Genomic DNA, 14,784 nt, shown 5'->3' on the forward strand with positions numbered 1-14,784 from the left:
CTCAGAATACACCGCGCCCGCGGAGCGGCAGAGGTCGCCCCATTCAAGGGCCCCACCTCCTCGCAATGCCCGTCGGGACTTGTAGTTCTCGGCGCCGCAGGGCGCGCCGGGTCGCCGGCGGGGGAGCGCGCCTCGGGCGGGGCGCGGCGCGGCGCGGCGCGCGGATTGGGCGGCCTCCGCGGCTCGAGGAGAGGCTGGGGGCTCGCAGCGCGTCGGCGCATGTGTGGCGCGGGCGGCGGTGGCCGGTGGAGGTGCGGGGTGTCAGTGAGCGGGGAGGCACCGGCGCCCCAGTGCCCGGTCCGTCCGCGCGTCTGTCCGCGGGTCCGCGCCGCGCGCCGCTCTCCAAGCATCTTCCAGCCGCGCACCTGCCCCGCGCACCTGCCGCCCGCCCGCCCGGCGCCCCCCGGGTCCTCACGGGACCCCGGCCCGGCCCGGCCCCGCGTCCGCCCCGCGCCGCACCCGGGACCAGGCGCAGCGCTGCGGAGGTGAGGGCCGCCGGGGTCGGGCCGGGCCGGGCCGGGCCGGGCCGGGCTGGCGCGGCGATGATGAACAGGTTCCGAAAGTGGCTGTACAAACCCAAGGTGAGCGCTGCCGGGCAGACCCTCTTCCCGGTCGGGACCGACCTCTCCGCGGTGCCGCCGACACCCCTCCGGCTACTCGGCGACTTGCAAACACGGTCGCCCTTCCCCCCAGCCTAGACTTAAGCGGGTACCCCCCGCCCCCAACCCCGCCTGGTGCAGACTCCTCCTGCTCTTACCCTCGAACCCGGGTGCACTCGCTGCCGCGCCTGCCGGCTGCCAGAACCGGCCCCTCGCGCTTCCCAGTCGGGTCCTGCGTGTGCCCAGCTTGCACCTCGTGGTGGCCTGCCCGCAGCCCGAACAGACCCCCCCGCCTCTTCTCCTGGGTTCCGGAAAGACCTCTCAAGCCCCCCTCGCTGCAGCGGCAATGACTCCTGCGTTCCTCTTCTGCGCCCCCTCCCCGTTATCCTGGACCCAGAATATACCTCCCACCCGGCCCCCCCCTGCAATCCGAAACGGACCCTCTCTGCGTTTCCTCCAGGTTCTAGAGCGGGCCCTCATATCTGTCTCTTTCCCGGGGCCCGGAGGGACCCCTCCTTGTCTGTGTCCGGAGCGGGTCCCCATCCCACTTCCCGAACCAGGACCGATCCGCGTCTGGCCCACTTGGCGTGCGTATCCTTGTCCCGTGCCCACCCGCTTGCGCTGAACCCAGGGGATGCTCCTGCCCACCGGCGGAGGGTGAGTGCGCCCGGGGCCGCAGGCTCAGAGAGGCCGGCGGCGAGCTCTTCCCGGCGCGGCGCCCCTCCCTGGTCGTGGGTCGGGGTCTGGGCAGCGTGCCCCGCGCCGCCCTTGGCGGCTGCGCCAGTCGCACTGCGGGCGCTGCGTCCCTTGCCGCTCGCCCAGGGCTCGAGTCCGCTGCGGCCGGAGCTCGTCGGGGTGCGGCGGTGCGCCCGAGCCGGGTGCTGGGTCCTGGGCGCACCCTAGACTTCCCGGGGCCTAACGCTGGGGGACCGGTGCCGCGGTAGGGCCGGGGCGCTGGGGTCTTGGCTGGGGTGGGGGGTGGTTCTTGGTCGGGGTGGTGCCAGTGGTCATCTCTAGGCGCTTCGGACATCCACAGTGGGGCTGAGCGACCACAGGGACACCCTCACCCCAAGGCTGACCACTTTTCTGGATCTGGGTTTTCTGCCCCCCTCCCCCATCGAGGGTTGTATCTCAGGGTCGGGGCGAGGGGGCGGTCCTGAAATCTGTGGTCTCCTGGCGCTCTTTTGGGGTCAGCCGCCGTCTGTTGGAGGATGGGCACCCGAGGTCCGGCCGCGAGTTCAGAGACCGCAGGGGCTCGTGCGTCATCGCCGGCGGGGTCGCCGTTGGGTTGAGGGTTGAGGGAGCCTGGGGCCGCCCCTTGCTTGGCCTTGGCCTCACCGGGGTAATTCAGGTTCTCTCCTGCCCGAGCGGCTGCAGCCCTGCTCCCGCTCGTCTTCCCACCTCCCCGTCGGTTCGCAGCTGTGTTGGCCGCGTGCTGGGGAGACCCTGGTGCCTCAGGCGCTGCCTGCGATTTGGGGCCTCCCTGCTCTTGGCCGCCTCCAGCCCAGCCCTCTTCTTACTGCAGTCCCCTCACCCCCACCCCCAGCAGCGGCTCTGATCCTCCGGGTTGGTGCTGTGTAGGTGGCCAGGGGAGGGGAGCCGCCTCTGAACACGATGTCTGTACAAGGAGTGGCTTTTTGTTTGTGTGACTTCTGTCCCCAGTTAAGGAAAAACCAAATAGACTTTCAGAAGGTCACTTTGGGGGTGGGCAGCAGAACCGTTTTTCAGTGGGCAGGGGTGAGAAGAGACAACGTATCATAGTAACGTTCTGCTGTTTCTGAAAACACTGTCAGGGATCCTTTTTCCAGGCGGGGCTGTGGAAGAGGCCTTGTTTCCAGGGTTGTTGTTGCTGTTTGACCCCATGGACTGCAGCTCGCCAGGTTTCCCTGTCCTTCACCATCTCCAGGAGTTTCCAGGGTTGCCTGACTGTAACATATTGTTGGAAGGGCCGCAAAAGCAGTGTGGACACTCTGTTTCATCTGCAGCTGAATAATTCCAGTGGCCCTCCCTGCTTCACTTTAGGGGAAAGTCTTTAGGAGTGGGGAATGATTCTGCCCTTGAGATTGTGCCCCAGAATTGAGAGTTGAGTCCCGAGTTTTCCCTCTCTACAGGCAGCTCTGCCCTTCCAAAGCCGGCCCCGGGGCTGGGCAGGGCCAGGTGGAGAGTCGGGGGGTGTTTCATCTGGTCCTGCTCCTTCCCTTACTGTGGTGTCTCGGTCTGTTGTCTGACCCTTGGACTCAAGACACATCTCCGTCTGAGATCTTTGTGTTTGCCCTGAGGCCGATCAGCCTGAGCGCGGCAGTCCCTCGTTGGACTTCGGTCTTTGGGGTTAAATATCTTGATTATTTGAAGGGTTGGAGGATGTTAGGTCACCCTAGTAGTAGCTTTTCATTTTTCAAACCAAAGCTCCTATTTTGGCCTTAGATTGTGAGCTGAAGTTCATGCTTTCCCTCCCTTTGGTACAAGTGAGCAGGAGTCGGTTCTGGGAGGTTTCTGGGTATGAAAGAGTTGAAGTGTTAAATGCTGGGTGTGGGAAGGTGTGTCTGAGAGAGGTTGCTGCCTGTCGTGAGGGTTTTTTCAGCCGTTGTATTTGGATAGATATGCAATTCAAACTGAATTCTTGATTTAATCCCTGCTTTGGTTTAAAACTGAACACTGAGCTTCTTGTTCATCACAGTGCAATGGAAAACATTCTGAAACCAAAAATACTCGTTCTTGTTCCAAAAGGCATTTGGAGATGCTTTAAAGTATTCTTATATGACGCTTACAATTTCTGATGTCTGAATCATGAATAGCTACCTAAGTTGAATGACAAACCAGACCAGCCTGATGTCTACGACGGTTATTTGCAGGTCTCATACTTCTTCCTTTTATTTCCTTTAAGGCGGTCTTTCAAGCACTATTGTGGTTTTTCTCCCTGGAAGGTGTTTAGGATTTCTAAGTGTCTCTGCCTTTTGTTTAGGGAGAAACTTTCAAGAAAGAGTTAACTCTAAGAATGTGAACTATCTCGGAATACCAGGTCTTCATTTTCATCAGAAGTCTCCATATTTGTGTTTATGCTGGGCTAGAACTTTTTCCCTATCCATGGTGGCTGGGCTGAGGGGAGAGGGCCCGGCGCGGTGCGGGGGCCTGACGGGCCGCCGTCAGGGAGGACGCACCGTTTCCCACCCTTGGGGAAGAATGGATCGGCGGGTGGGTCGCGTTGCCAGGTGGCCGGGGATTCCCACGCTCGGCCCTGCGCCCCAGGAAGAGCTCTCTTGTCTGCACCCCCAAACCATATCTAGGGGGTGGGGTCATTAACTTTCCTTATCCCCCCCTTCTTTGTGGGGAAGCAGTCCTTGTAAATACAGAGCTTTCCTGAGTGAGTTTATCTGGAAACTTCCTGTCAACATTCTGGGTTCGGTTCAGGGATGAACTGGCCTTTTCCAAGAGAAGCTGAGAAGCCTGCTGGGTGTGTGCAGTTTGTGAAGGAAGCCCTTTGCGGAGTTGCAGTCTGCCTGCTGCAGGGCTGGCAGGCGGCGGGGTGGGGGGGCTGTTGTGTGTGAGGCTTCCCACCGTGGCTGTTGACCCAGCCGGGTCTCGGTGGGCAGTTGGGCATCTGGGGCCCCTCCCTGTTTCCAGAGTCCCGGCCCCCCTGGCTGTGGGCGGTGGGCATGGTGCTGCCCCGTGGGGCTATCACTCTGCCCCTTGACCCCCAGGTGGAGGGGGCCCTGCAGGTATCAAACCAGCCGGCCTCGGGGCCAAGACAGTCCCGGGCTTGCGTCTGCATGGCCCCCATTGTCCACAGACACCAGCAGCCACTTGTCCTTGGGGGGCTCACCCCCATGGTGGCCGACGGTGAGGGCACCCCCACTGGCAGCAAAGCCTCAGGTTCAGAAGCGTGGCACGAGGGGTCGCAGAGGAGGCGAGTGAGGTGGTGGTCTTCCCGTGACCTGAGTCCTGCCGCCCTCTCTGGTCACTCTGTGACCATGACTGTGGCCGTGATCGTGGCCGTGGCCATGACCGTGGCCGGACACCCCAGCAGCACTGCCGCGTGCCCCATTCGGAGTGCGGCGAGGACACAGACGGGCACGGATGCAACGCCAGGGCTTGGGACGTCAGTGCTGACTTCTAGCAGGGCTGCTAGCTGGTTCTTTTCCAGCCAATGAGTCCTGAGCGCCCAGCTGCAGCCACGGCGTGCTCGGAGCAGCAGGTCTGTCTCCCGGGAAGTGGGGGTGGTGGGGAGCTGCTGGAAAGCCAGGCGGGGGCCTGGAATGGGGTTCCCGAGTCCTGGAAGGATGCTTGGCGGTGCTGAGTCAGAGCGCTGGCTGGGCGCACCTGTCTCTTGTCCCTGAGTTCAGAGGGCGCCGGGCCCCACCCCCGCCCCTGGCTCCGGCCGCCCCCCCCCCCCCACCCCCCCCCCCCCCCACCGAGAACCATCCTTCTGATGCAGGCCAGCCCAGGCACACAGGAGGGCCCCGGAGTCCGCTTGCCAAGGAGGCTTGTGGCACCCGCATCGGGTCTGGTGGGGGACTCGGCGGGCGGCTCTCATCTCACTCCCCAGGCTCCGCTGCCCTTCGTCTGCGGCTGGGGGCGGGGGGGGGACATGGGGGTCGCACATGCCCAGCCTTGTGCTGCCGGCGTTGGCGGGGAGGGGAGAGGCTGAGCCACAGACGGGCAGCGAGTGTCAATTTCTGTGCCCACTCTGTGCCAGCTCTGAGGTCATCGCTCAGGGCTCTGCGCTTTACCATCAGTGCAGCGGCCTGTTTATGGGAAGCATATGATACGGTTTCTGTTAAATGGGCGAGTCACAGGCAGGGAGCCTGAGGCCTCGGCTAATTGCTGTCTGGCCTTGGCGTCCAGCGGGCGGTGGTGGGGTGTGGGCGGGGGGTGGGGGGGCCTGGGCCTTGGTGTACTGTCCCCCGTGAATGGGAAGTGTGTCGAGTAATTCCGTTTGCCCCTCTGCTGGCAGGCGGGTGACGTCAGCAGGGCCTCTCACTCAGACTGCCTGGAATCCCCAGAGCACCAGGCAGGCTAGTCCTCCGCGCTTGGAGGTGCCTGTGCATGACTGGGCGGTCATCTGCCGGTTTCGAAGGCAGAGTCTTGTAGGGGCTGATAACCTCGAGCAGCCTCGGCCCTGAAGGGTGTGCCGTGTGGCCACAGAGGTGGGCACAGGTGAGCTGATTCCATTTCAAAGATGAGTAAACGTCTGCAGTGTTGTGGGTGTCAGGATCCCTCTCGTGTTTACCGCCCTCTGTCTTACTGTTCGCCTTGGCTTATGCGTCTCCACAGTGTTGAAGCCACAGATGGGGTGGCAGGCAACTCACCACCCGCCCCCCCCAGCCCTGGATGAGACCGGATAGGTGGAGTTTGAGGGGGCCATCTCTGCCTGAGGTTCATGGTGATGGCTCAGGAAGTGACCTCTGTCATTGATGGAGCTCACAGGCAGGGTCGGAGGTGCAGGGTTGAGACAGAGCTGTGCATGGAGGCCCACGTGGCTGCTAGTTACTGCTTCCAGGTCATTCTGAGAATGAAGCTTCTCAACAGGTGCCCCCTTCCTTTGGGTGCTCAGCTTCGGGGAGGAGACCCTGACTTGCTCTCCGGCGTCCCGGGGTCTGGTTACCTTCACCCTCCCTGGTGGCCTGCCATTTGGATACCCTCCCAGATGGGAGTCCGGGGTCTTAATTTCAGCCAGTGTGCTCTGTGGGGCCCACTGTATCAGGCCCGACCCCAGACCTCTTGAGCTATTATCCCGTGGATGTGGCCCGAGTCCCTGTTTCGTTGGCTGGAGGCTCAGGACCCAGTAGAGGACCCCAGAGCTATGGGAAAGGGAAGGAATCCGGCACCGGGGCTGGGCGTGAATGACGGCTTGGGGTAGGTCTCTGTTGCTGAAGGCTCCGAGGCTTTGGGGGTGCTGGTTAACAATTTGATTATCTAATGCAGCCTTTCTTACACATGAGGTTAACTTGCTGGAGCCATCACGGGGGCTAGGATTGAACTTAGGTCTGTCTGACCCGAAGCCTGGAGCCCATATGCACCCCATCCTGAGCTGTGCCTTTCCTGCAGGAATGAGCTGTAACTGTCATCGGTTTTTGTGTGAGTCCCATTTGGTGAAACAATTACTTTTGTACTTTTTACACTTGGATTGCAAAGAAACTTGGGTATTGATGGGCAATTCAAGTGTTTGAAGGAGGAAAACAAAAATGAATGGATTTTTTTTCACCGATCTGAATAGATTAAGCAAAAGTAGAATAGAGCATTTCATGTTATGGTAATTTATGTAGAGTAGTTGGTTAAGATGAATGGAATTTTTTTTCCTTCTTACAGTAAGGATTCTGAAGCTCTTCTATTTCTCATTGTCTTGTGCTGGGTGGGGACATGGGATGTTGTGGACACTTCACAGGGGGCTCCCTTCATGGCTGAAGGGGGTCTTTTGAGCTCCGCATGTTGTTCAATCGCTAAGTCGTGTCCTGTCCGACTCTTTGCGACCCCATGGACTGCAGCACGCCAGGCTTCCCTGTCCTTCACAATCTCCCGGAGTTTGCTCAAACTCGTCCATTGAGTTGGTGATACCATCCAACCATCTCATCCTCTGTAGTTCCCTTCTCCTCCTGCCTTCAGTCTTCCCCAGCATCAGAGTCTTTTCCAATGAGTTGGCTCTTCGAATCAGGTGACCAAAGTACTGGAGCTTCAGCTTCAGCATCAGTCCTTCCAGTGAATATTTAGGTTGATTTCCTGTAGGATGGACTGGTTTGATTGAGCTCTGCTTGGGAGCTCTGTAAGTCTCTGCTGTGGTGGGGTTTGTTCCAGCCAACGCTTTCCCCTTGACAAGCCACCCCCAACCTTCGGGGTATACTGGCTGGGTTCCTGGGGAAAATTGGGTTAGCATGCCCACTGTGGGGGTGATGTATTTAGAACAGTCATTTTTTTTTCTTGCATTTTCAATTTTTGAGTATGTTTTCAGTTGCTTTTAGGGATATTCTAGTTAATAAAAAAAAGTCTAAGAGCAGAATCTGCTCCTAGATGTCCATACATTTAAGAATTGCACACCATGTTCACAGTAACATGAGCAGCCGGAAGGTGGAAACAGCCCAAATGTCCACCAGCAGTGAACAGGTGAACACACTGGGGTTCGTGCCCACGATGGAGTACGACTCAGCCACAAAAAGGAACGAAGCCCCCAGCGCACCGTGCGTGAGCCTTGAAACCCTGATGCCGAGTGAAAGAAGCCAGACCCAAGAGGGCGAATGGCGAGTGATTCCATTTATGTGAAATGCCCAGGAAAGGCAAGTCCACTGAGACAGGAGGGGGATTGGGGGCCGGGGGTGGGGGTGGCATGAGGAGCGGTAGCCTGAAGGTGTGGGGTTCTTTTGGGAGGCGGTGGGAAGGTTTTAAAACTGGAGCGTGGGCGCACTAAATGCGCCTGGAGCACAGTTTGACGTGATTCCCTGTACTTGTATGAATTTCACTTCAATTGAAAGAAAGGGATTTTTGGAGAGTTTTTTTTTTTTTTACAAATTGTATTGAGATAATCAAGGGAAAAGGTGTTTTGCAGCTGAACAGAAAGATGCTCGGGTCCACGTTTCTCAGGGAGGCTTGGTGTCCTGGGGCCCCACTGGCCACCGCCTGTCCAGCTCTCCCTCCTGGTGGTGTCGGGGGTGGCGGCCACGTGCCCTGGGGGGTGTTCTCCGAGGAGGGGTGAGTGGACCGGGGGTCAGCAGGGAGGGGCAGGGAGCCTGTGGGGCCAGGGCCGGGTCAGACGCTAGGGTCATTGGTGTTCAGAGTCACCTGGGCACCCAGCGGAATAAAGCAGGCTGTCCCAGAAGGGCCTCCTGCTGCCCTGCTGAGGCGGAATTCGCCATAAGAAGTCACGAAACTCCTGAGAAAGTGGTTCCCCCTGAGCAAGGATCAGAAGCAGCAAAGGTGTGGAATATTACTGTCATAAAAAGGAACGCATTTGAGTCAGTTCAGGTGAGAACTGACGAGATGAACCTGGAGCCGATTATACAGAGTGAAGTAAGTCAGAAAGAGAAAGACAAATATTGTACATCAACGCGTGTACGTGGAATCTAGAGAGACGGTGCTGATGAACCTGTTTGCGGGGCAGCAGTGGAGAGGCAGACATACAGAACAGACTTGTGGACAGGCCGGGGAAGGAGAGGGTGGGAACGGTTAGAGAGGAGCATTGAAACATACACGTCACCACGGGTAAGATAGGGAGCTGATGGAAAGCTGCTGTGTGACAGCAGGGAGCTCAGCCCGGTGCTCTGATGACCTGGAGGGGTGGGAGGGAAGTCCCGGAGGGAGGGGACATTTGTGTGCGTATAGCCGATGTGCGTCCTACGGCAGAAAGCAACACAGCGCTGTAAAGCTATTATCCTCCAATTAAAGATAGATTAACAAAAGGAAACGCCAGGGCTCATAGCACCGCCGCATGAACAGTCCAGGACGTGGGGGCAGGAAGGCACAAGGCAACCAGGCCTTTTTTATTTAAAACATTTTAATTTTTTTTTTTTCTGGCTGTGTAATCTTAGTTCCCCAACCAGGAATTGAACCTTTGCCCCTGCAGCGGAAGCACAGAGTCTTAACCAGTAGCTCACCAGGGAACTTCCCTGAGCCTCTTTAAACCAGAGCCAGAGGAAGCTCCCAGAATGAGAAAAGGCAGTCTTTGGGTTAAAAAGCAAAGCCGGGGCCCACCCCAAGGAGTGGGTTAAAGGTTGGAGGGGGTTGGTGACCTGGCGGGTGGTTGAGGAGGTCACCCAGCAGGTGGCTTGGGAAGTGGGCAGCACTCTGAGAGGCTTGGGGACGCAGAGGGCAGGATGAGGGGGTTCCAGGTGCACCTGATGGGGCTTCCGGGACGAGAGGCCAAAGACAGGGAGGCTCTTGTCTGCCCGTGTGGGTGGCGTTCACGTTCCATGCTGCCCGTGTCCTAAACAGCCTGGGCGGTCCTGAGTGCTGCCTGAGTGATGTGCTGACTCACGGTGCTGAGTGCACGGCACGTGGGGGACTCCTCGGGAGGACAGCAGGCGGGGCTGGGCCCCAGGCCCAGAGACTGGGGGGGTTCATGGGCAGGGACCTTGCCGGGCCGAGGGAGCTGGGGGATGCAGGCGGAGTCCCCGTGGAGCGGGGCTGCCATCCGCAGAGGAGCGTTGAAGGAACGCAGTTTTGCCTGAAGACAAAAAGGTGTCCGCCCCCCATCCTTGGTGGAGAGACGTGTTCTCCAAAAGCAAAATCAAAGTCAGCAGGAGGGAGTGGGAGGCGAGAAGCAGTCAGATGCACCAGCGTGGGGGCAGGTGGGGAGCCCGGCTCCCGGGAGCGGTCCTGAGAACCCACTGGGATGGATGACCAGGACTGTCGCGCGCCGGCCAGCCGGCTGGACGGTGCAGGACGAGGCCGCTGTGCTGGCCGCCTCCGGGCCGTGAGCTGAGTGTGTGAGTGAGCTCGGATGAGCCCTCTCTGTTAGTCACAGACAGGGGAGCTCCAGACCCGGAGAGGGAAGAAAGAACGCAGACGATGGAGCCCATCCAGCCGCAGCAGGAGAGGGAGGGAGAAGGGAAATAAAAAGCAAGCGATGAAGCTGCAGAAATCACGGCAGATTCCTCGGGGTTCTGAGCTCTGAGCTGAGCAGGTGCCTCGGCTGGCCTGAAGGAGGGTCCGGGGGTGGGGGAGCTTCTACCCCGGCTGAGAGCAGGGCCAGGGCTCAGTGGCCTGTGCAGAGGTGGGGAAGGGGGGCCCGAGAAGTTGGCTCCTGGGGCTTTGCCTGCAGACGGGGTGTTGGGAGGCCTTAGGGAAGAGATGAGGCAGGGCGGGGCTGGGCACAGAGGATGCTGGGCCTCGGCGGGCGGGCCCTTCTGGGCAGTTTGTACGCTGCCCTGGACAGGTGGCAGGTGCCCGGGAGGGGCCTCCCCGGTGGAAGCCACCCTGGGTGCTGAGGGTGGGCCCCTCGCTTCTGGAGGTGCGTCCGGGCACGGGATGAGGCAGGCCCGTCCTCACCCCCATCCATCACCTCTTCCTCTGCAAGAGGGGCCGTGCTTGCCGGGTGGATAGCCCAGCTACATGTCTCCGGCGGGCAGCTCAGGATCCTTCTCTCCCTGTGTCTGAGGTCATCACAGGCAGCTGTGACTGTTGGAGAAGCGGTCACACGTGGTCCCGGGGCTGCCCCCCGAGACAGGACCCGTGAACGTGGGGAATGGCTTAGCCCAGGACCTCCCACCCCACCGTCGGAGTCTGGGGACCGTCTGGAGTCTGTCCCCCACTCCCCACCCTGGTGGGGGCTCTGCTTTGTGGATGGGGAGTGGAGACGGGCCCAGGACGCGGGCTCAGGCCCCGGGGGCCCCCTCGGGCCTTCTCGCCCGTGACAGATGTGCTCGCTGTGGGCTGTTGCCAGGCTTGGTGCTCTGGCTGAAGAGGAGGCCCTCGGAAGCCCCCAGGCTGCCTGCCTCTCAGGCCCCTTGGGCTGGGCTCCCGGTGACCCGGCTGGGTGGGGCCAGCAGAGAGGACCCTGCCGGGATGCCCACTGCTTGTGTCTCTGGTCAGGGGACACGAGGTGCCACGCAGGTGCTCACGGTGGCCTGTTTCCCCACATCAGCCGGGCCGGTGCCTGGGGCATCGCCTCCCCCGACAGGGCACCTGTGCCCGCCCAGGCGAGCAGGTTGGGGCTCCCTGGGACCGTGAGAATGCCGACCAGCTGTTCCCAGTTGGGGACACGTGGAAGGGACGGTGGGGGGCAGCCATGTGGCCGAGGCTCCCTGGCACCCCACCCCACCTCTGCCGCCCTGTCACAGCTGAGCCTGGGGCCTCTGGCAGCCTGTTGCCGGGTGTTTAGAAACTGCTCCGAGAGAACCAGAGGCCCCCCAAGGGACAGTGCTGGGACCACACGGCTCTGCATGCTGTGGTCTCGTGGCGGCACTGCCTGGCTGCCCCTCCTTAATACTCTGAGGGCCCTGGGGCCACCCTCCTGCCCGCTGCCCTCTGCCCAAACCAGGTGCGGGGCTGCTGCTGGCCATGGCTGGCGTGCGGCCTCTCTAAGGGGCTCTGGGGGTGTCTGGTTGGTTCACGCCAGAGTGCTTCAGATCATTCTAGAGCCAAGGACTGTTGGGGGCACCCCCTGCCTGCCCCTGAGGACAGCCCCAAGAAAGGAAGGCAAGTGGGGTGTCGTGCGAGGCACGTCCCCCGCCTTCCCCGTGCTGGATGGCCTGGGAGGGGCCGGGACACGTGGCTCAGGCCCCACAGACCCTGACCCAGAGCTGGAGGGCCCGCGGGCTCCCCTCAGGGCTCTCCCGGCAACGCGCTTAAATCCAGCTTGTCGATGAGGCCTGCTGTTGTTTTTTGTTAACATGTCTTATTTTTCTAAAAGAACACGTTGACATTCGCTTGACACGCAGTGTCCAGGTCAGTGCAGACTGCAGCTCCCCTGGTCTAGAATGTTCCCCGGGATCCCTGATGTAGGCTCTCCCCTGCCCCAGCCCCTGGTAACCTCCAGGCTGCTCTCTGTCTGGTGGACTTGCCTGCTCTGGACGTTTGTATAAGAGGAGACCCACAGCCTGGGGCCTTTCGTGTCTGACTTGCTTCATGGGCATTTATCCTTATTGTAGCCCTTGTGAGAATTCCCTTTGCAAGGACAGGTCACACTCCGTCGCATCCAGACTGGGGATGCACTGTGCCAGGCCTGGAGAGCGGGGTGTCCCCACGGCATCCCCCACCGCCCTGTGCCCGTCACCCAGGGCAGACTCCTTGAGATTGCGGGCCTGGCGGGCCTCCGAGGTGCTGTGGCCTGTCCCCCCACATGCCCCGAGGCCCGCCAGGAGCCGTGCCCACGTGGCGGGAATCGTCCTCAATGTGCACAGCGTGTGCTAATGCTCCTTGGCGTGCCTAGGCCTTTCTCACATACCGGCTGCCTACCCCACGCCGGGCACAGTTACGCAGGGTCCCCTGGGTGGGGTGGTCATGTGCTTGGTGGGGGTCTCGGGAGCTGGTTGCAGCTGAGTTAAGAGTGGGGCTGCCCCTGAGCTGTTGTTGCCTCTGCTGATTCTGGGACACAGGATAGTTTGGGATCTGGTAACGGGCAGAGACTACAAGGAAATCCAGCCAGTCCATCCTATAGGAGATCAGTCCTGAATATTCATTGGAAGGACTGATGCTGAAGCTGAAACTCCAATCCTTTGGTCACCTGATGCAAAGAACTGACTCATTGGAAAAGACCCAGATGCTGGGAAAGATTGAAGGCGGGAGAAGAAGGGGACGACAGGGGATGAGATGGTTGGATGGCATTACTGACTCAACGGACGTGAGTTTGAGTAAACTCCAGGAGTTGGTGATGGACAGGGAGGCCTGGCGTGCTGTGGTCCATGGGGTCGCAGAGTTGGACACGACTGAGCAACTGAACTGAACTGACCTGAATTGGGGGCGGAGTCCTCACTCTGTGTCTGGGTCTGGCCAGAGTGGGCTCCCTCTCAGGAGAAGCTGGGACCTTCTCGCGGGTGCCCGGTGGGGCGGAGGGCAGTGGGTGCTGGGGATCGGGGGCAGTGAGGGGCGCCGGGTGGGGTGGGGGCAGGCACTCAGCACCCTCAGAAGAGAGAGCTGCACCAGCTCAAGTGCCGCACAGAGTGGGTGTGTGGGGCACAGTGAGGGCGTGAGGGCGTGTGGGGCACGCCGACGCAGTTCCCTGTCCTCAGAGGGATGGGACCAGGCTGCGGGCATGCTGGGCGGGGCAGCGTGGTGTGGGCAGGGCAGGCAGGGGGTCCTGAAGGCCGCAGACGATGCCTGGGCAGGAGCAGGGGCCACAGCTGGAGGCCTGAGGCCCAGACCTGCCTGGGTCCTAAGAGCAGGCTTACAATCCTCCACGTCTGGGGGGCGCTGGTGCCCCCAGGCATTGTGGGATCTGCGTGGCCAGGCCCTGCAGGTTGGACTGTGTCCCCCTCGAGACAGTTCAGGCCCTGACTCCCTGCAGCAGGCCCTCACCTGTGACCAAGATCTTATTTGGAGGCAGGGTCTTTGCAGATGATCTGGCGAAAATGTCCTCAGGGTGGGCCCTGTGTCAACAGGACTGGAGTCCCTTTGAGAAGGGGATATTTGGGTGCACGGGGCACTCGGGGGTGGGGGGGCATGTGAAGACGGAGGCAGGGAGGGGGTGATGCTTCCACATGCTAGAGATCTCCAGGAGTGCCCCAGACTCGGGGGAGAGAGGGAAGAGTCTCCTCAGAGCCTTGGAGCTGAGAGCACCCACCTCCATCTGCACACCTGGGTTTGGTGGCCCGAGCAGGTCGCAGGACCCCGATGGCGAGATTGCGCGGAACCTGCCGGGAGAGGTGGCCGAGCTCCGGGCTGGTGCACCCCGCCCTGCGTCGGGAATTTCCGCTCATGCTAGCTTCCCCCAGGGCTCTGGGCTCAGCTCCTGTTTGGTCCCAGGCACCCCCGTAGCCTCCAGCCTGGGGACTCCAGGGCCCCTAGGCTCTTGCCCCCAGCCCTGTCCACCCCCGCCCCCCATAACCAGAAGCACCAGAGCAGAATCTGAGGGGTGGTGGTTTAGGGCTGAACGGGCGTCTTCAGGGACCATTCACTGGGCATCAGCGGAGTCCTTGGCTCTGCCAGGGCCCACCCACCCAGCCACATCGGCCAGCACATCCGTGGCCCCTGCAGCCCGGCCCACGGCGGCAGCTCCCCAGGGGGGTCGGCTAATGCCTTCACCTCCTGTCGTCTGCCCCCTCGATGTTCCCCCCTAAACCCCACATTAAAAGTCCCTCTCAGTTGAGAGCTAGGGTTCACCGGGGGGGAGGGGGACGTGTACCTGTACCCCTGCCACCCCAGGTGGGACGCAGCTGGCTGTGCCTGGCCTGCCTCCCCGAGGTGACCGTTCCACCCCTGCCTCTGCTCTGGCATGTCGCAGCAGCACCCGGCTCTTTGTGGACAAAGCTGGGCATCGGTCCATCACCAGCTCTGACGGGCTGTCCTGGACTTGCTCCCTCCAGGCAAGCCTGGGGTGTCTGGTGACCTCCGGGCCCTCCTCCAGGGCGGTTTGGGACACCCGTTGCCGTCAGGTCACAGCTGTTCAAACCCCCATGTTTGAGTGAGTGCGAAGAGGTGAGTGTCGTGTGTGTGTTTTATCACCTGGTGAACGGAGATCATTTTGTGTCATTCTCTCCTTCTACATGTTCTGTGATGGATCAACAACATCTAAAAACACTTAATCCCAAGGCCCTTCACATGC

At 60.8% G+C, this 14,784-nt stretch overlaps 1 protein-coding gene across 1 annotated transcript in view; it reads left to right on the plus strand.

The window, feature by feature from the left end:
• Window positions 1-50: 50 nt before the first annotated feature.
• ZFYVE28 (zinc finger FYVE-type containing 28) overlaps window positions 51-14,784 on the plus strand; it is a 98,102-nt gene continuing 83,368 nt past the window's right edge. Inside the window, exon 1 of the mRNA XM_061421120.1 lies at window positions 51-581. Coding sequence (XP_061277104.1) covers window positions 66-581 — 516 coding nt within the window. The 5' untranslated portion in view covers window positions 51-65. The remainder of the gene's footprint in view (window positions 582-14,784) is intronic.

Source organism: Bos javanicus, chromosome 6, assembly GCF_032452875.1.
Source record: "Bos javanicus breed banteng chromosome 6, ARS-OSU_banteng_1.0, whole genome shotgun sequence".
NCBI lineage: Eukaryota > Metazoa > Chordata > Mammalia > Artiodactyla > Bovidae > Bos > Bos javanicus.